Here is a 22089-nt window from a genome sequence, read left to right as displayed (position 1 = left end):
GCAAAAAAATTGTCTAGCAGGGCATTCGTCTAGCGAGGTACCACTGTATATGGAACACACAGCCTTGCCCAGCAACCCCTCAGCCGTCTCACTCTGCCCAGTGGTAGGGCTGGTCCATTGGAAGGAGTATGCAGGACCAGGTGTGTACATGGTAAATGGCTACTAGCCAAAATGGTTATGTTCTACCTATCCCTGTCAGTGGCAATGAATACCAGCTGCGGGGAATTGCAAGTAGGTAGACTATGCTCATGTGCTCAGGTTCTGGTTGCGGGTTTCCCACAGACATCTGTCTGGCCACTATGAGAACAGGATGCTGGACTACATGGGCCATTGGCCTGATTCAGCAGGCTCTTTTTTTGCTCATGGTCTGATCCAGTAGGAGTCTTCTTACATTGTTCTCTTGAGCTTCCTGCCCTTGATGGGATAAATAGCTTGGTGCATGGTGCAGGCTCTAATCTTTGGTACAATTTTGTCAGCTTTACCCCCCTCCTCCCCAAATAAAGTTCTAAACTAGCATCGCTTATGTATGTGTGAAATCTCTATTGTCACACACACATGTGCTGTCTGAAAATATACTCGGTTTTGTTTTTTTAAAAAACCTGATTAATATTTTCCAGGAAATGCAATTTTATTGGCCAACACCCAGTCATTATAGTTACTCACCCATTATTTCCTCCAGCTGTGCTGTTTTAAAGCTAGGGTGTTACATTTTGAAAGATAGCCGAGTGTGGGTTGTTGTCCAAATATGGCCAGAGAGAAACAATATTATTTTTTCCTTCGAAATCTGAAACTGGTACAAGAGAGCCAGTGTTGCTTGCAATGCAAATACACTAATTTCCCCCCTCCCCATATTGTACGACTATTGTGCATGCTCCAACGGGCTTTGTAGATTTTTTTTTTTTTGTAGCAGGACACCAACATCAAGGAGAAGCAAGTGGGTGACAATGGCCCCATCCCTGCATTCCACAATCTTGTGCCCTCCAGATGTTTTGGACCACAAATCCCATCAGCCCCAGGGGGTACAGCTTCCTTATAAGGGACGCAGGTGGCGCTGTGGTCTAAACCACTGAGCCTCTTGGGCTTGCCAATCAGAAGGTTGGCGGTTCGAATCCCCGCAACGGAGTGAGCTCCCGTTGCTCTGTCCCAGCTCCTGCCAACCTAGCAGTTTGAAAGCATGCCAGTGCAAGTAGATAAATAGGTACTACTGTGGCAGGAAGGTAAACGGTGTTTCCGTGTGCTCTGGTTTCTGTCACGGTTTTCCGTTGCGCCAGAAGCAGTTTAGTCATGCTCGCCACATGACCTAGAAAGTTCTGTGGACAAACACCGGCTCCCTCGGCCTGAAAGTGAGATGAACGCCGCAACCCCATAGTCTTTGACTGGACTTAACCGTTCCAGCGTCCTTTACCTTACCTTACAGCTTCCTTACCCTATCAAGGTAAGAGGATCACGTGTACAAGTTGACCTTGACCGATCCAAGCACCCTGTCCACATCCTTGAGTCTTACTAACTGAAATTCATCCAACACAACAAACAGCACTGGAGAGTGCTCTGAACACCTCTTGAGATTCATCTGCTGTCAAGGTCCCAGTGAATGAAAGGGAATTTATCCTCAAAATGCTTTGCGAACATGTCACAGCAGGCTACTATTGGTTCTACCACCTTGTTTGGGCCAGACTGTAAAAGGCCCAAAGGAAAAGCTCTGTATTGCAGAGTGAGGATGCCAATAAGTAGGCTTGATGATGAGCCCCCACCAGTGTTCAAATGCATTTAATGGGAGTTTTCCTCTACTTGCCTTCCAGCTTGTCTCATTGCCCTAAACTCTGGAATATACCACAGAGCCAAATAGGCTCTACGAAGTGGGAGAGGACTCTCAGGGTCGGATCCTGTCAACGGGCCTGAGCCATTTAAATGTTCCATAAGTTTGCCAGGGCTTTGACAGGAGTGCCAGTCATATCAGTCAGAAAATTCATCAGGGCCATCTTCTAGGAGCCAATTGGACCCATCAGCCTTTGAGAGGTGCTGAAAGCCGTGATCTCAACAGGAAGTGATCTCAACAGGAAGTGATCAGACAAAAGACTGATGCCAATACCCCCCCCCCACTTTCAGGTCACCCTCTTTCTTCCCAGTTGAGAAAACAAGGTCCAGACTGTGGCCTGCCACATGTGTTGGACTGATGACATGTCCCATTGTCGTCATGGCAGCCATGAAGTCCTGAGCCACTCCAGAGCCATTCACCTTGGCATGGATTTTGGAAGTCCCTCAGAAACAGGAGTCTGGGAGTCCTCAACACTGCAGGAAGACAACTGGGCAGAGAGGTATGTAGCAAACCAGCAGAATTCCTAATTTGTCCCAATTGCCCAGTGCCAGGAACACACACTCTAGATCTCCCCCCCCCCCCCGCCCTGCAACTCGACAGAGAACTTGGAGAGAGAGATGGAATCCCTATGGACTATAGCAATTCCCCCCCCCCATCCTTAAGTCGGCTGCATCATCATGCACCCAGGTGGGCCCAGCTAGATGAGACCAACTCCACCCTGCTCACCCACCTAGGTCTCTGTGATACAGACCAGATCAGCCTCCTCATCCATAATCAGATCATGGGTGAAGGAGGCCTTACTCAGAGCCAGCCTGGCATTCAGCAACAGCAGCCATAGTAGAGGCTGGCTAATAGGACAACCGCAATTCCCCAGGTAGGAGAGGGGCTACTAACTGTGACTGTACCAAGTGCCCCTCTCTGGGGTCTTGGGTCCCCTTTGCTTTCCCTTCTTCTATCCCAATACATCCCTGGCTGTTTCCTTCATTCCTCCAGCCCAGAACCCACCCACCTGTTTGAAGGTCTTCTGCTCTTAAATTAGAGGTGTGGAACCCGGGGAGCCTAAAGGGGGGGGGCAGAATCTAGTGTTGCCTAACAGTGGATTTTATATATTTTAATTTGTTTACAGCAATTGTTTTATGGATTAGGAATAGATAATGCAGGTGAAGCCTTTTGCACTTTTAGACAAATGTAAAAGATTATTATGCAGTAATATACACCCCCCCAAGTATTGAATTTGTGGGTTTGTTTGTCTTTGTATGTGTGCGTGTTGCAGTTTAAACCTTCATTCTATGCCCCTTTGAGACTTTTTGCTGGTAAAAAAGTGACAAATGAATAAAATGATTGCGTGTGGGGCTGTTAAGAATGCACACCAGCTAGTCCTCAAGATGACACCATCCAGAGGTCGTTGGCCTACAACTCCCAGCACCCAAAATGAGGAGTTGTAGTTCACCAACACCTGGGAGTCACTAGCTCCGGTGTCCCCAGAGCCTCTCGCTTTGGAGCCGAGGCGCTCATGCGGGACTTACTCCCAAGTAGACGCTGGCACGCTAGATACAGCCCTGCAAACGAGCTGGATCTCACCCAGTGGCTGTGTAGGTGGTGGTGGGGGGGCAGCTTCCCCTTCTCAGCTGCTGCTGGTTCCTCCTCCTCCTCTCCTTCCCTAAGAGCTCAAGCTACTACCGGAAACCAATATTTTTTTGCTGCTGCTGCCGCTGTGTCTTCTTTTTGCAAAGTTGTTTCGAAGCAAACAGAGGAGCAGCCAGAGGCGCTGCAAAGCAGCATCGGCGGGCGGACCTGGTTTCTTTGCAACTTCCGAACAGACCCTGGACTTTCCTTTTTCTCTTCGCCAGCCTGGAAAGTTGTTGAACCTCCACCTCCCCGTTCCTTCCCCAGCGCCCAAACCCGGCATGTTTGATCCGCCGGCTGCTGCTTGCAAGCTCCGGGACTCTGGCAGAGCCCGGGCGAAGGATGGAAGAAACGCCCCGAGGCTCCTGAGAAGGCATTAAAAAGCGATCTCCGAGCGAAGAAGCGCGCCCGGCGTGTTTGGCGAGAAATCCAGATAATAATAAGAATTAGTATTATTATTTTTGCAAGGGGTGGGAGACGCATCGACCTCTTCTTTCCTCTCCCCCCCCCATCTCCACCATGGAAGATGTGAGTAATGTTTCAAGTGCAATGGGTTGGCAAAGGAAGGCAGCTTAAAAAGGCTTTGCATACTTGGGAGGGAGAAGGAATGGGCGAGATGTGGCGAGTTACAAGATAGAGGAGGGAGGAATGCACCCCTTTTCTGTTTGTTCAAGAAGTTAAGTTTCTAGTCCTCTGGGTCCAACTGCTTGCTTTCCTCTGCTCTTGGCTGGGCGTGTGTTTGATCCTGTGATTATTTAGATTTCTTATCAGCCCTTCGCTGTGGGGTCCCGGGCGGGTTACAGCCATGTGAAAATACAATATTAAAATCAGTTAAAACAAATTGCTGTCAAGAGAATAGGATGGATCCTAGATCGATAGATTGTCAGAAACTAGGGTACAGGGCATGCAACAGAAACTACCTTCTTAAACATTCTTATCCAGATCTTGTTTTGAAAGCTGACCGAACTTGTTAAGTTTAACATCCAAAGAGGAGTAAGTCAGTTTCAAAAGCTTTTTTTTGGTGGTGGTGGTGGTGGTGGGGGAGGTTAGGAAAAGCTAGTGGAGGGCAAATATACTGTAGCTGAGGATAGAGGTAAAGGGGGGGGGAGACTGGATGCTCCCCCCTGCTTCCTGCCAAGGTTGCTGCTGAAATTAAACAGAGGGAGCTCTCAAAAGGGCCTGGATGAAAGTCTTTTTAAAAGTTTGTTTTCCTATTGGCATGGAATGGTCTTTGGCCTGGGAATAGGAGAGGGAGGAAAACATAGCTTGTTTTGTTGATGGATGTCTGAGGTTGCTGGAAAAGGAGCACGTGCTTGCTTCTGAGGTCTCTCTGGAGTTGCTTTGCCCTGCTATGAGAAAACTCAGGTGGTGGACGAAAGTTGCCAAGCTTCCTACTCTCACCTTGCTCCTGTGCCTTTTGTAGCAGCTTGGCACACTCCCGTCTTAGGCATCAAGTGTCGGTGGGACAGCTTTGCTGACTTAATTCCTGGGCACCAAGTTGCTGCTGAAAACAGTGGAATAGGGCCAATTTAAAAAATAGAACAAAAGCTGGCAATGCTTAGGCAGCGGTTGCTGATAAATTGAACTGGGTGAACCTCGCTGTAGGAAATGATGCTTCGAGTGTGCTTTTGGCTTAAGACAGCTGGGGGTGTGTGGGTGTTTCTCTTTGCCGTGGCTCACAAGAAGCAGGGAATTGCCATAGCCCAGGGTAGAAGGGGCTAGGCTCAGGCACCCTCAATCTCTCCAGATCCTGGTGACCCACTGTGCAACTCTGACATGCAGTCTGATGAAGCAACCTGAGAGAAATGCCTTTAAGGACTGTTGCTCCATGGTAGAACGGCTCCTTTGCATGTTGAACTTCCCAGGTTCGATCCTGGTAGGATTAGGAATGCCCCTGAACTGAAACCCTGGAGAGCTGCTGCCAGTCAGTGTGGACAGTACTGAGCTAGATGGACTGGTGGTCTGATGCAGTATAAGGGAGCTTCCTATTTTCCAGTTGGTTGGGATGGAGAGGCCTGTATTTCACTGACAGAGCATGCAGTAGGTCCCAATTTCAATCCCCAGTGTCTCTAGGTAGGGCCGGGAAAGACCAGAGAGCTGCTGCCAGTTAGTGCAAACAGTATGCAGCTAGGTGGGCCAGTGGTCGGACTCAGCATGAGGCAGCTTTCTATGTCTCATGGACACAATCCCTCCCTGGACCCAGCAGCATCCTTGACAATGACCCACACCCATAGCTATTGTTAGTTTGTGCAACCCGTACAGCACATAGGCGACAATTATGCACACAATTAATATTCTTGTTCAAAAACAATTTTTCACCATTTATCAAGTTGGTGAGAATAAGTCAGCTACTTAATTACTTACTTACAAAGTGCCATGAAAACTTATAAGCTAGTGATATGGACTTATTGTTCTTTGGGATCTGGCAATTCATTCCTAGGAAATATAGTAAACAGGGAACATCGTTGAACTTACCTACCTGACACTGCAAGTTCACTTTATTTTAGCTAGCTTATAAGTTTCCATGGCACTTTGTAAGTCGTTGTCTTATTCTCACAAACTTGATAAATGGTGAAAAATTGTCTTTGAACAAGAATATTAATTGTGTGAGTAATTGTCGCCTATGTGCTGTACGGGTTGCACAATCATGATTAACGACACAGGTTGTATTTCTTCAGCATTGTTAGTTTGTGGGTAAATAACTCGATAAATTAATACTCAAACTCATAGGAGCATAGGAAGCTGCCAAGTCACATCATTAGTTTACCTGGCTCAATATTGTCTATAACTGGGAAAGCCAACATTGTGTCCTCCAGATGTTGTGGGACTACAACTCCCATCAGCCCCAGCCAGCAAGACCTGTAGTCAGGGATGATGGGAGTTGCAGTGTAGCAGCATATTAGTGGGTACCCCTCGTTTACATTGACTGGCAGTAGCTATTCAGGGTTTCAGACAGTAAATCTTTTCCAGACCTTCTTGGAGATGCTGGGGATTAAACCTGGGACCTTCTGCATGCAAAGCATGCGCACTGCCAGTGAACTATTGCCCTTCCTACATTTTGTACTTGGAGGCAATTCAGTACAGACCACCGGGCTATTTAAACTCTTGACATAATTAATTCAAAGGGTCACAAGAAGGCAATTGAACCCATTATATTTACTACATTCTGCCTCTCCTGTGCTGATGTTGCTGCAATAGGATATAGGTGGTAACCCAAGATAGAGACCTGCTTTGCTAAGAGCACTTAGCATGCTTTCAGTGTGTGCTTACTTGCAGCTAAAAACTACTTTCCTATAAGGTTACCATGCTTCTCCTTTAAAATGTTGTTTATTCTTTTGTGCATCTCCACCCAAATCGCCTCTGACCCGGGGTGTGTCATTTCCCCTCATCCTAGAGTTTAAATGGATCTGTCCAGAAGAACATGCTGTTGCTTCGTTCCTTCCCTGGTTTCCCCCTTGTTTTGCATTTTGAAACTCTTGCCTTTTCAAATGGGGCTGCTGCTTCCTTCTGCCAACAAACTTGTGCTTGCACCAATTCTGTCAGGGCACTTTTGTACTGGCAACCCATAAGCTGCTTTCTCGCTGCTATTGCTGTTGCACTATCGAGTGGGTTTTGTTTTGTTTTGTTTTTAAAGGAGATTTCATGGAGCCTTCAGCTGTTCCGTCGTCTTGGAGAAATAGGAAGTGGGGAAAGGAAAGGAAATGGCTTGCAATGCTTTATAAGGGCATGGTGATGCTACAGATGTAAACCAGTTTCAATCCTGTTGGGCAGTGAAGAATAAGAGCTTATATTTACAGTACTCATTGGACTTTTTTAAAAGGTTCAGTACTGCTACCCTCTCGCAGTGCTTCTTGGGAACTGTAGTTCTGTGAGGCATTCTGTGATTCCCAGAAAAGTGTGGGTGAAGCCGCAACAATTGTTGTTAAAATCTACAGTATATAAGTTTGCCATGGAGACATAGCATGTTGCTTTATACTGAGTCAGATCATTGTCCATCAAGCTTGGTTTAGTCCACACTTTCCCAAACGAATCTTCAGTTGTTGTTGGACTACAACGCCCATCATTCCTAGCTACTACCGTAGGACCAGTGGCCAGGGATGATGGGAGTTGTAGTTCAAAAGCACCTGGAGACTCGACTTTGGGAAACCCTAGTTTAGTCTACATTGTGGCCTTCCAGATGTTGCTGGACTCCCGCTTTCATCATCCCTGTCTGTTGGCCCATGCTTGCTGGTGCGATGGGAGGTGCAGTCCGACAACATCTGGAGGGCCACAGGTTCCCCATTCCTGGTCCACACTGATTGACAGTGGCTCTCTGGGTTTTCAGAAAGGGAGAGTTTCCCAGAATTACCTGGAGAGGCTGGGTCTGGAACCTGGAATCATTTGCATGCAAAACCTCAAAACCGACCCTACCATTAGGCAGAGTGAGGAAGCTGCCTCACGTTGGTAGATGCTGAGGGTTGGGGAATGAGCAAAGCTGTGTGTGCCATATTGTGAGCACTAGGTGAGCCTATTGACCTCAGGTTCAGTGGAAAGCACTGCCCCAGTGCCAGAGCTGAAGTAAGATTCAGCTGTCAGTCTGGTTAGCTTTTTTTACATGGAATGTAGCAGAAGGGAAGGCATCACTTTATTCTTTGCCTCGGGTAGCAAAATGCCTTGGACTGGCTCTGCAAAGTATGGGCTAGGCTACAGTGTCCTTCAGCCTTGGGTCCCCAGACACTGTTGGACCACAGTTCTCATTAGCGGGGAGTTGTAGTCAAACCATTTCAGTCCCAAGGTGCTGCGGCTTAATTAGTTTGTCATCGCTGTGCTGTACTCAGGTGGTTGAGGGAATGGTGACATATTTTTTTCCCCACTTGCATGCTTATGGCTGTTAATTTGTTTTAGTGGTGCTTGCAAGTATGACATCAAGCAGTGGTTTTTTTTTCCAGGATTAGTTAACACACAGGACAGGTCAACCACAGGTGTTATCTCTAGGCTGAGCCTGCCATTTAAGGAATTATAAGAAGGATGGGGAACTTGTGGCCTCTATATATTGTTGGATGACACTTCCCATCAGTCCCAGCCAGCACAGACAATGGTCAGGGATGATGGGAGTTGTGATCCAGCAGTTACAAAAGGACTGCAAGTTCCCCATACCCATAGCTGCCAAGTTATCCCTTTTTTAAGGGATTTTCCCTTATGCTGAATAGGCTTCCTCACGAGAAAAGGGAAAACTTGGCAGCTATGCATACCTGAAATATGAACTTTGCCTTTGTCTAGCACCTGGTATTCTCAGCTAAATTGTTACTGAACAGGGAGGTTACATTGACCTATTTTGGCTAGTATCAACTGATCATGCTAATTAAGAGATGATAGATTTGATTCATTTTCAAAGCTGTCTAAGCTTGTTGCCCTCACTATATCTTCTTATTTCCTTTTTTCCATTCACACTGTTATCTTCCTTAATTGTTTCCAGGATTTTAGGCAGCAGAAAATTACAAAGATGCTTTTTTTTACAATCTTGTGCCATTTTTATTTGCAAGAAAAAAAAAATATTTTTTCTATGTCTTTATGGTCTGCGCTTTCATTAAAAAGCAAAAAACAAATATAGTATACCAATTTGTAATAAGGTCAATTAAAACATCAGTAAGTACTGGTTACTAAAAAAAGAAATTCACGTTGCAAAGGCCTGTCTGAAACATAGTTTTTCAGATTCCTGCTGAACCTCTAGTGGTAGGGAGTTCCACAGGACCGGTTCTTTCACTCTAGGCTTGGTGCCTTGTAAAGCCCAGCAGAACCTCCTTAGACAACTTAACTGCAAAAAAATCATTTTTGAAAGTGTTTGAGGGCAACTGCCTTGAAAGGATTGCAAAATGAAATTGTGGTCTCAGATCTTCAGGAAGCAACTGTCCACAAGTTTGCTCACCACATTGAGTGTCCCCCACCCAACAGGCAAGCTTGTAGGAACTTAAGTCTGTGTTACAGCAAGAGTCCTCTGAGTGCCTTGGAGGCAACAGAAGATGTGTCTAAGCCCTCTTCCTGACTGCCCCTGAGTTTATGCTGCACCTTGTAGATTCTCCAAGTGCCTCTGAATAAAGCTGAATGGGAAATAGGAGACACACACCCTCGCCCTGCCCTTCCATATTGAGAAAGGAGCAGGGGTCCTGGCGAGCCTAAACGTTAGATTACTATTAAAGCCACCCAACATTTGTCAACCCCTCCCTCAAATTGGAATTTCTGTTTGTCCCATAATAAGAAATGTTCACTGTACAATGGAGGCCAAAAGGTTAAATTTTGGACAGGTTATATATATATATATATATATATATATATATATATATATATATATATATATAGATTGCATGTGTATAGTCATACCGTATGTCTGAATTTTCCACACATACAAATGCAAAGCTCCCTTCAGGCAATATTCTAGTATACTTGGAAGCAAGGCTTAAAGTATTCTTCTCCAGGAAAGAGAGGGAGAGAGGGTGGTACAGTTGGAAGTTGAACGGAATCCGTTCCGGAAGTCTGTTCGACTTCCAAAACATTCGGAAACCAAAGTGTGGCTTCTGATTGGCTGCAGGAAGCTCCTGGAGCCAATCGGAAGCCGTGATGGATGTTCGGGTTCCAAAAGAACATTAAAAATCCGGAACACTCACTTCCGGGTTTCAATTGTTTGGGAGCCAAGGCATTTGAGATCCAAGGTAGACGGTCTATAAAGATTTTTACTAATGTGGGGGAAGAGAGCTTTGTACATCATAATTTGACACAAAAGAAATTATATCCCACCAACAGCTTTGAAATGATCCAAGTCTTCCTTACCCTTAGGAACATGTAATTTGTGGGTTATTTTCTCTGCAATAGCCGGAGTTCACATACCCTTCTACCGCAACAAGCGGTTTAAGTCATGTCGTGTCTTCCATTTCTGGGCCAAAGTTGTTCTAGATAGGCTAGTTTGAAAGTTTGTGTGCGAGTATCCAAAAATGTAACCGTCCCCTGCGGAAGATGAAATGGTGCCGTCCAGAATTTCATCACTAATGTTCGAATCCACTGTGCACATTTTGGTTACAGTGTGGGAGGAGACTAGGAGGGAGGGTACCACTAGTTATACATCTGCTGGAGCCAACGTTACATCGGAAACAGCCGAGCTAACCTCTGTTGGCCATATACCTGGTGACTTGCCAATGGGCATCCTTTGGATCCATGTCAGAGCACTGTTTTCAAAGCAGTTGTGTGGCTTCTGAGTCGACCGCGTTTATTGCTGGACCACACTAGCTGCAGACCACTACAAAGAAGTGAACTGGTATAAACTGGGCATGCTCGTTCCAGCAACTGGAGTAACTTTATTTTTGATGCACTGGCTGCCCCCTCCCCAAACCCTAAAAAACAAACCATTAAACCCATGTCAGTGGTGTGATCATTGGGGTCAAACATGCAGAGAAACCCAGGCCTGCCATTTGCAGAACTTGTATTTGTTGCACTGCAATTTTGCATATGTCTCAGAAGTAAGCCTCATGCATATTCAGCGGGGGACTTACTCCAGGTAGATGTGCATAACATTTCTGCCTGAATTTCAACGATCTGGTTCATAGTTTTTCTTTTTTTTAGCCCTGTGCAAAGGAGGTTAGAGTTATAGACTCTTGATATGCTTCTAAGAGTTGCACCAAAAGGAGCTTAATCAGAAATCCTACATGTCTATATTTGTACAAGAGCTGAAAGTTGCAGGAAGTGGTAATACGTAGTAAGATACAAGTTCCTGGTATATTAGAAAGATGAGTTCTTGTTTTTTTAAAGAGAATACATTTAATCTGATTTAAGCACTCCTTACCCTCAAAGAATCAATGAATGAATCTTTATTTGCATCAGCCATTGGCCATAGCAATAAAACAACAATACGATATACAAATAATAAAAATAAAAAGTCAGTTATTATATAAAATAAATCCCTCAAAGAGATTTGAATAAGAAATCTAAATTGCAAACCTTTTCAGCATCAATCTAATTAAAATTAGGAATAGTCATGTTCCCATAAGGAAGACATTTGGGGTACTTGTTTGTTTGTTTGTACTGCACATTTAAAGCCAGATTTAATTATTTTTTATTCAAAACATTTTTATGCCCTGCTTTCCCTCCTCACAAAGCAGTTGCTCAGAGCAACTTACAAATAAAGAGCAAACATCAGCACAAAAGTGATCCAAGCACTAAAACACAAATGTTCAAACAAATCTTTTTACAAAGAGCAGTACTTACAGTGAATATGTTGACCAGCAACAGAAGAGAAGTTTTTAATTGTCAGGGGGGGGGGGAGAGAGAGTAAGATAACCTAACCTTCAGCTGGTGCAAAATGCAATGGCCAGATTGTTCACCAGAACATATCCTGATTCATCTGCCCTGGCTGTCAATTAGTTTCCAGGCCCAATTCAAAGTGATGGGGTTGACTTATTAAGCCTCAGGACCTCAATACTTTAAGGACTGCCTCTCCCCGTACAAACCGATCCAGACCCTGCGCTTATCATCTCAGGCCCTTCTCTACATCCCCACTCCCAGAGAGGTTCAAAGGGTGGCAACAAGAAAACAGGCCTTTTCTGTGGTGGCTCCCCGACTGGAATGCTTTCCCAAGGGAGGCTCGCCTGGTGCCATTATTACATGTATTTAGCTGCCAGGCAAAAACATTCCTCTTTACTCAGGCTTTTAACTCATTAAATAACTTATGGTGTGTTAAAGCTGGTGGCATATATGACTGTTATTATGATTATTTTATTATTATGCTGCCTGTTGCTATGCTTTTTTATTATGTTTTTAGTATTGATTCTCCATAAAACGTGTTCTGAATGTTGTACTCTGCCCTGGGATCTTTTGATAAAGGGTTATTATATTACATTATTAATATAATACTTTAATAATAATAATAATAATAATAATAATAATAAATACTGTCCTGGGATCTTTTGGTAAAGGGTTATTATTATATTATATTATATTAATAATACTGCCCTGGGATCTTTTGATAAAGAGTGGTATATAAATAATATAAATATAAATATACTGTATATTCCTGCGTATAAGACTACTTTTTAACCCAGGAAAATCTTCTCAAAAGTTGGGGGTCGTCTTATACGCCCAGTCGTCTTATACGCCGGAATATTTGGTAAATATAAATATAAATAAATAAATCACCAGAATATCCATCTCAGCATTTCTCTCTGTGTGTGCTTTCCTCCATTTTCTTTCTAATATGTTTCACCTTTGCAGTGCTACTTAAAAGTCATGCAAAACACTCTCTAAGATGTTGGGGTCAGACTCATGAAATTTTGAATCTTGAATCTCTTGAATCTGATCTTCTGAGAATGTGTGCTGCAAAGTTTATTTGAACTCATCCTGTCAGCTCTCACAAGACATTATGAGACTTTAATTTAAAAAGAGAGATATTATTGTCTTTGAGGTCGGGGGGGGGCTATTTGGCCTGGAAAATAGAAGCTGTTTGCCCTTAGTAGGAAAGTGTGCTGGAACTTAGGATGTTTTTTCCTTAGACCATATTGGTGTGTTCGAGTAGTTGTCCTGGCTATGGGCTTCTATTAGTGCAGCTCTGATCAACTGTGACGGAGGCCTAGGCTCATTTTTTTTAGGACAAAAAAGGGGTATGAATGTGACTGAAGAGTGCGAACAGGAAACACCAAGTTAGGTACCCATATTTTTTCGCTCCATAGGACGCACCTGACCACTAGGACACACCTAGTTTTTAGAGGAGGAAAACAAGAAAAAAATTTTTTTGCTTTCTTGAATTGTCCTAGGCATAGCAGCCAACACCTAGAGGCCTAGGTGCCTTTGCCCCCCCATTAAATATTTGAGGAAGCTTCTTTTGCAAAGGGGGAAAGCTCCATTTTTTTTAAAGGATCAGCTCAAAGTTGTGCAGCTTTTTTTTGCAAATGAGAAAAGCCCCGTTTTTGCGGGGAGGGTGTGTCAGCTCAGAGTTGTGCAGCTTTTTTGCAAAGGGGGAAAGCTTCATTTTTTTAGGATCAGCTCAAAGTTGCTGAGTTTCCTTGCAAAGGGAAAAAACCTGTTTTTATGGGGTTCAACTCACAGTTCTGCAGCTTCTCTAGGAAAGGAAAGGAAGGACCCATTTCTACAGTTTCCAGACAGATACTGTAATCTAATCAGCCAGTCACATGTCTCCCTCTGCAGACAACAATTGAGGCCTAGGCAAGGGGCCGGGAGGGGCTGGGAAGGGAGCTAGCTCTCTTATCTCCCTCCCCGATCTGAGAGAGAGAGAGTCTTGTCAAAGAAAACCCTGAATTACTGAGGGATCTTAAATCATTTCTTTCAATGAATTTTTTTTTAAAAAAAAACATGTTTTCAGTCAATTGGATGGTTTCCAGAGGTAGCGTTTTGTGGGAGATTGACAAAGCACCCCTCCCCCCACCTAAAGCATATTTTCGGGGTGCGAGTCTCCCTGCTGATGCTGCTAGTCCCCATCGGTGAGCAATGTGGCTGGAAGTGGTAGAAACAGGCATGATGCCTCAGTCTAAACCAGGCACCCCCAAACTGCGGCCCTCCAGATGTTTTGGCCTACAACTCCCATGATCCCTAGGTAACAGGACCAGTGGTGAAGGATGTTGGGAACTGTAGTCCAAAACATCTGGAGGGCCAAAGTTTGGGGATAACCCTAAAGAAGGACCTCCTTATTTGAGGTCCATACCTTTGCTAAGGGACCCAGGTGGCGCTGTGGTTAAACCACTGAGCCTAGGACTTGCTGATCAGAAGGTCGGCAGTTCGAATCCCTGTGACGGGGTGAGCTCCCGTTGCTTGGTCCCAGCTCCTGCCAACCTAGCAGTTCGAAAGCACGTCAAAATGCAAGTAGATAAATAGGAACCGCTACAGCGGGAAGGTAAACGGCGTTTCCATGTGCTGCTCTGGTTTGCCAGAAGCAGCTTTGTCATGCTGGCCACATGACCTGGAAGCTATACGCCGGCTCCCTCGGCCAATAATGCGAGATGAGCGCGCAACCCCAGAGTCGGCCACGACTGGACCTGATGGTCAGGGGTACCTTTACCTTTACCTTTGCTCTACCGGTTGGCAGGCCAGGGATCTTAGTGTCTAAATCTGGGGCTAGATTTAGAATTGGGAGGGGAATGCTGTTCAGTCAAGGCCGGAGCCAGAGGAGTAAGTGCTGTGCTGTTGACAAGAGTAGATTAGAGAGGTCAGGCTCCTGCTATATATCCCAGGCCTGGCCAAACAAGTGACCGCATGCTGTCTGCCAGTGTTGCATATAGAAGTCGTGGAATCTGGCGCTCCAGGTCCTTGCCTCACACCTCGAGCCCTCCTCGTTCATGTCTCAGTTTCTGTGATTTTATTCTCCTTTTCTTTCTATTTTACTTTTTACGTTAGATTTCTCACTTCTCCTTTACCAGACCTTTCTCTTCAACACATTTATTCTACATTATACTGTAGGGGTGCTCAGGTGAACCCCCACGTGCCAGTCCTCAAAGGTTTGCAGGGGGAGGAAGTCGGAATGTTAGACAAGACTCACTTAAGCCTGCCTGAAAAGTGGTGCCCATCCTGCCCCAGTTTGTCCTCGATGAATACAGTGGTGCCTCGACTTACGAATTTAATCCGTTCTGAAGGCACCTTCGTAAGTCGAAAAATTCGTGAGTCGAAAAACGCCATTGGAAATGCGATTTCCCATAGGAATGCATTGGAAACGGAAAAATTCGTAAGTCGAAGCAACCCTATCTAAAAATTCGTAAGTCGAAAAATCCCTATCAAAAACCGCAGCGGGGTTTGGGGGGGTGTCGAGACATTCGTAAGCACGCGGCTATTACCCCCATTCGTGTCGAAAAATTCGGTTGTTGAGTCGTTCGTAAGTCGAGGTACCACTGTATGTGAGGGAGGGCTAGTATCCTGATGGAAGGACTGCATGGCAGGAGCTGCCTTGACCTCTTGGCTTGGATCTGATCAGTGAGCAGTTGCCAATTATAAGAACTGTAATTTGAAGGAACTTGTTTTCCTCCTTCCTCCAATTCCTTTTTCCTTGTGTGCTGTGTCTTTTTTTTTATTGAGAGCCTGAGGGCAGCGACTGGCTCATTTGCATAGCTGCCAAGTTATCCCTTTTTTAAAGGGATTTTCCCTTATGCTGAATAGGCTTCCTCGCGAGAAAAGGGAAAACTTGGCAGCTATGCTCATTTGTAGTGCACTAAACACACACACACACAAACACGCAAATAAACAAACAAACATTTCACAAAAGGTTTCTCTCTGCTTGATTGCAATTTCTTTTCTCCTTAAATAATGGAGAATGGTGCTGGTGGGGAGATACAGGAGAAAAACTGAGCACCTCTTATCATAGCTGCCAAGTCTCCCGTATTCCCCGGGAAACCCCCGTTTTTCCAGCTGTTCCCAGCCGAAAAAACAGATTTTTTTGTTTTTCCCCGGTTTATTCTGCCGCGCCGGCCATTTTGGAACTGGGCGGAGCATGCTCAGAAGCGACTTTTGATGCTGCTTTGCCCAGTTCCAAAATGGCTGCAGTGCGACTTCTGGTGCGGCGGCCATTTTGGAACAGGGCAGAGCATCAAAAGTAGCTTCTGAGCATGCTCCGCCCAGTTCTAAAATGGCGGCAGCGCTCCTTCCGGTCTGCTACTTCCGGTCCAGTCCCTTATTTCTCAGGCCGGAACTTGGCAGCTATGCCTCTTATGCTGTGCAAATAAATTGAAGTTGCTTGTATAGCTGCATAACGTGCTGTGGGGGGGGGTATCAAGGTTTGAGTTTCTAATTACAACCTTTCTTTTTTCCTGGTGTGGCTCTAGGGTGTGAAGGAGGAGACCCCAGAGAAGCCGAAGTGTCCTAATAAAGCGGAGAAAGCTGGCTGGATCAGGAAGAGTAGTGCAGGCATCTTTGGTCTCTGGAAGGAGCGTTACATCCAGCTGTGTAAAACCAAACTGTTCGTGTACGAAGATGAGGTAAGAACAGTTGAAGGAAAGCTTCTCTGGAGAGGGCTGTTCTCTTGCTCAGTGCTCTGTGACACTGGGGCCTGCCACAATGCAATGATAGGATAAGCCACTCTTGTCTTGACACGGTGCCTTTCAGTACGTTTGCCTGCTAAATCCTGAAGACCATTGGTGCTCACAGTTCCCCTGCATTAAGGTTGCACCTGTCAATTCCATAACAAAATAAGCGCCTGTTTGTCCCCTTGTATGAGACTCTACATTCCAGGGATATTGCCGTTTTCATCCATTGCAACAGTCTTGTACCACTTGAAAGGTTCATGCTGTGGCGTGAAGCTTTGGGGATCTCAACCTGCTCAAGCTTTAATACCTGCCTTGGAGGCCCTGCTGTCTGTGTCATTTTCTAAGATGCTTAATAATAATAATAATAATAATATAATAATAATAATAATAATAATATGTATGCAACCCACTTGACTTGGTTTCCCCAGCCACTCAAGAGATTAGGCCCTTTTGGTCGTGGAAACGGGTATCCCTGTAGAGCAGAGTTTAGGAGCCCTTTTCATCCCGAGGGCCACATTCCCTTCTGGGCAAATTTGCAGGGAGCCACGTGCCAGGCAATAAATGTTCAGTATACTGATTTCTACACACATTCACCCACTTCTCCATCCAGACTAATAAGACACATTGTCTGAGTTCAAGGGTACATTCCAGCCAGGCAAAAACACTTGGGGTGCAAAGCTGGAGCAGTGAGGGGTGTTTCTTGGGGAGAGTCCCACGGGTGATAAAGATATTTGGAGGGCTGCATTCGGCCCCAGAGCCTGAGGTTCCCAGCCCTATTGCAGAGATTCACCCAGTTTCCTCCCTGTTATTTTTCAGACAAAAAACGAAAACATGTCTATTCATCAAACAGGCTTTTAATATCTGACTCTGCTTCTTTCTTTTATTAATTGCTTGGGGGTAAGCAGCTCTAACTCTTAGAAGTGTTGTGTATCTGAAGAAGTGTGCATGCACACGAAAGCTCATACCAAAATAAAAACTTAGTTGGTCTTTAAGGTGCTACTGAAGGAATTTTTCTATTTGTCTTAGAAGAAAGACAGCTTTAAATGTTAAACTATTTAATAGAGCCCATTTTCTTAGAAGCGCTGCTACACATTCCCCCCCACCCCCTTCTATACTCATGTGTGCCAGTGAGAGATGTGGTTATGCCATCTAAGGATCTGATCAAATAGATTCTAAGCCACAAACATTCATGTCACAATAAAGCTGCAATTCTGTGCAATTTTACGTTGCAGTAAGTCCTGTAGAATTCAACAGGACTTAATTCTGAGTAGGCATAACTTTTTTAAAAAGAAGGAAGAAGAAAATGAAATGCAATCTGAAGCCCAGTGTTGGTGAAGGCCTGTAGATTAGCAGTAGACATTCTACTGTGAATGCAGAAGGTCCCGGGTTCAACCCTGGAATCTCCAGGAAGATCTGGAAGAGAATCTCTGTTGAAACCTGGAAGAGCTGCTGTCAGTCAAAATCAACAATAGACCAGTGGTCTGACTCACAATAAAGGAGCTCTTTGTGTTGCTCTTTTGTTAAGAGCTGTGTTTTGACTTTGAAGATCTGGGTTTGAATCACAGCTCCGGCATTAATATTCTTTGTCCTTGGGTGAGTCACTATTTTTCTCCCTCAGCCTTATTTTTCCCAGGTGTCTACAGGAATAACAAGGACTTGCCTCACAGGACTTAGTGAGAATCAACATCAGAATATTTATTATTATTTTTACAAATATCAGGAACCTCTTCTTATATTTGCTGAGAATTGACCAGAATATTATTTGCAAATAATTTGTTTTGATTTGACTGGAAAATAAAATCACCATCTAGAGAAGGTGAAATGACTTCATAGGATTTGGGAACAATCAACTGAAGTCTAATTTGCAGCTTTTAAGCAATTAAGGGTGCAGTCCTGTGCATGTTAGGATTGCAACCTAAGCATCAGAATATAATTTAGGCCTGGGGATTGGTAGTTACTTATATAATGAGTAAGCCCTCATTGACAATCGAGCGAGGATTTTATGAAAGATGCTCCTTGCTGCATTTCATTTCTGGATATTTTTAAAAGATTAATTTTTTTCATAATGAGTGCTAATTTAATACACTTTAAGAAATATGAGATATATAACACCATCAGTGTCTGCAGTCCTTTATAGTATAGACAAAAGGGAGTAAGTTCCTGCTCCAGGGATCCTACAGTATAAAGGGAAGAGAGCGAAGGGAGAGCATTTTTCACATTGGGGAGCATTCAGAAACACGAACCGCCTCTTGCAGTTGCAGGTACAAGACTTGGATTTCCTGGAAGTTGGGAATAAAGACAAGGGTGGAGTGATGGGGTAGTAGTTGTATTCAGCAAGAGCTTCATAGAACATGATCTGGGGTAAGGCCTGTGTTCAAGTCCCCACTCAGTGATGAAGTCTGTGAAGCTTGGGCAAGTTACATACTCTCAGCCTAGCGGCCTATGTTGCAGAGTGATTGTGAGGAGCAAATGAGACAGACATCCCCCGGCACGTCAGCCTCTGGCTCCTTTGGGGAACAGGACAGGATGTACAAAATGTGTTTTTTAATTGTAAAAGATGCTTGTAAATAACCACTTGCCTGGTTAACTATGGTATTCCCCCCCCCCCACACACACATTTCCTCCAGGCGACCAGCTATAGGCCTGGTCCACACAGGCAACAGAATAAGACTGCAAGAACCCTGAAGTGGTAGAATAGGCTGCACCACTTTTAGCTTCCGGTGGGGCAATGCCATCTTTGAACGCTTATCCGCCGTAAGAGCTCTCTGCAAATTTAAAAGGAAAAGCAATGCTTCTTTGTTGTTGTACAGCAGCCTGCTCTGTGTTATGTTTGCTTTCTTACTTTCGGAGATCTCCCCCAAGCACACACAGAGGGGGACTGTTGAAAATGTGGTGTTTCTCCTGCCGTCACAAGTAGTGTAGTTCATTCTGACACCTGCTAACGCTGCTGCCCTCTTCCCACAGCTTTCTACTAGCTGTGACTAGTAACTTCACGCGTGCACACCCCTCCCTCCCCCCTCAGCGGTGAGCTTTGCAAAAGCTAACAGAGGCAAGTGTGGGCTCGCAGGCTAATAAAACCAAAATAAAACGGGAGGCTGCAGAGCTTCTCTGCAAGGCTGTTGTAAAAGCACTCTGCAAAATTTTAAATGGTGCAAAGATTACCAGCGTGTATCTGGTCCCCTTCCTCTCAGGGCCGTGTTAAGACCATCACACTGGTCTTACAGTGGCATCACAGGGAAAGATGCCTTCTAATATGTCAAAGGATGGGTGGGTTTGTTAGAAATGACAAAGCAATGCAATAATGCCATGCATGAAAAGCAGGATAACGTTTGAAAACCGAGGTACCACTGTATTGCAAATTAATTGAAGAAAGGGGGAAAATATATAGAAAGGAGAGAAAGAAAAGGGGGACAGGAGAGAGAGAAAAACACACAGGAGAAAAAAACATTTCATCTCACATTAACAATACAATAACCATCAATATATCCATCTTAGTTTACACAGGTAGCTCTATACATGCCAACCAAATGTCCAAATATGTATACAAATGAAGCTGATGTTTATAAAATGTGTGTTCAGATATAGCAAGGATATTATGGTCTCCAGACCGTTGCATAATAGATGGTGAGTGTTTATCCCTCTAATTTCGCAGTGTCTCTTGGCAAGTGTAAAGGCTCGCTGCTGTCCTGCAGTTAAAACCCATCCTTCAGGAATGCAGCGTAAAAGCTCACAAGCACCCACAAAGACCAAGGATTTCACGAGTACACAATTGATAAAGAGAACAACTTTGGACCAGAAAGGGTCTTGTCTGAGGAACCTGCAGGACCATGGAGAGTTTCTAGTGAGCAACCTGTTCCACTGGAGACTGGGACTGGATTGAGCCCTTTTCAGCCTCTGACTTCCTTGGACCCAGGAGAGGGTGCCCATGAGGGTCCTCATTCTATAAGCCCTAGTGCTGTGGGATCTGGCCCAGAGGGCTCCTGTGTCCCAGCCTTGGGTTTAGCAGCCCCCATGAGGCCCCAGGCTGGCTACTCAAGTGTAAACCCAGCCCCCATTTGCATGGTTCCCCCACCCCAATGAATCCTGGGAAGTGTAGTTGGTTAACAATGCTGAGAGGAGATCACCACAGAACTCCAGTTCCCAGAGTTCCCTTTGAAGAGGGTTTGATTTCTAAACCACTCTTGAGAATTGAAGCTCTGTGAGGGGAATGGGGTCTCCTAACTACTCTCAGCTCCCTTAGCTAATGGCATTTCCCAGGATTATTTGAGGGAAGCCACAGGTGTTTAAAGCTGTGTCATGGCGCTTAAATGTATGGAGTGAATGTTGTTGCCTCAGTAGACTCTGGTGTCAGGATCCCTGCTCAACCCCAGCATCATAACGCTCCTGTGTTTTTAAGGTAAGCTTCCTGGATTGAGGTCCAAAATGGACCTGCAACTGTTGGGAGTGTTGGGCTGGCAAAGTGTGTTTGCTTCCGCCAGTATCCGGTTGGTAGCCTAGCAGTCCCCCGTCCTCCCATATTGTCTTTTAATGAAAAGCCTTCAAAGGAAGCTCCATGTGCAGCACATTTCCATAGTCCAACAGATAGCAGTGGCTAGGCTATGAGGAGAAATATGGGCATTCCTAATCGTTGGGACACAGGTGGTGCTGTGGGTTAAACCACTGAGCCTAGGGCTTGCCGATCAGAAGGTCGGCGGTTCAAATCCCCACGACGGGGTGAGCTCCCGTTGTTCGGTCCCTGCTCCTGCCAACCTAGCAGTTCGAAAGCACGTCAAAGTGCAAGTAGTTAAATAGGTACTGCTCCAAGCAGGAAGGTAAACGGTGTTTCCGTGTGCTGCTCTAGTTCGCCAGAAGTGGCTTTGTCATGCTGGCCACATGACCTGGAAGCTGTACGCCGGCTCCCTTGGCCAATAACGCGAGATGAGTGCCACAACCTCAGAGTCGCTCACGACTGGACCTAATGGTCAGGGGTCCCTTTACCTTTAATCAATCATTAATCCCCCAGGCAGTTGGAAGTCATCAAGATGAGAAATTTTTAAAATGCACTCACAACAAACCCCTGGTTTACCGTAATTGCTACAGCCCATCTTCCTGACTGCTACTGAGCACCAAGGCAATTGTCCTTCATACCCTGTGGTCTGCCTTTCCCCTTTCTCCTCTTTGCCCATGAAGGACTCTTGCCTGATTGTGTTTTCTTCTCTGCCTTAGATGGTGGCACCTCTCCAGATGTTGCTGGCTCAATAGCACTGTCTTCTCCAGTTGATTTCCATAGGGTTGGTCTCTTGAAGCAAAAGCAATTTTAGAGCCTTTGGGCCTTAACAAATTCATTATGGCATAAGTTCTCGTGGACTCAGATACATTAAGGGAAATGTTAGTTGGCAGATATATATAAGGGAGAGAATTGGACGACAGGAGGTAAATGGCAGTGAATTGCAAAAATTGCAGTCAGTTTGCATGAGAGGTTAAAATACACAAGCGAGAGGCTAAGGTGGTCCCTCAAGCTTGCAATGAGCTATTGGTGTGTTGGTATTTGTACTTGATCTGAAAAAGTAGTCCTTGGTCTAGGACAAAGTCCCCTCCCATAGTATAAAGGTAGATAGAGAGAAATAGATATTTTTAAATAGTCTTTTCTGCATGGCAGAAATATACAATGAAATATGGAGAAAT

General features: G+C 45.0%; 1 protein-coding gene across 1 annotated transcript in view; it reads left to right on the top strand.

Annotated features, from left to right (window-relative positions):
- Window positions 1-3449: 3449 nt before the first annotated feature.
- The window catches only part of PLEKHO2 (pleckstrin homology domain containing O2), a 36304-nt gene continuing 17664 nt past the window's right edge, over window positions 3450-22089 (top strand). Inside the window, exons 1-2 of the mRNA XM_035131677.3 lie at window positions 3450-3970; window positions 16225-16377. Coding sequence (XP_034987568.3) covers window positions 3962-3970; window positions 16225-16377 — 162 coding nt within the window. The 5' untranslated portion in view covers window positions 3450-3961. The remainder of the gene's footprint in view (window positions 3971-16224; window positions 16378-22089) is intronic.

The sequence above is a fragment of the Zootoca vivipara genome, chromosome 13 (assembly GCF_965207765.1).
Source record: "Zootoca vivipara chromosome 13, rZooViv2.hap1.1, whole genome shotgun sequence".
Taxonomy (NCBI): domain Eukaryota; kingdom Metazoa; phylum Chordata; class Lepidosauria; order Squamata; family Lacertidae; genus Zootoca; species Zootoca vivipara.
Note: the sequence above shows the minus strand (reverse complement) of the source record. Positions and strands in the feature narration are given on the sequence as shown.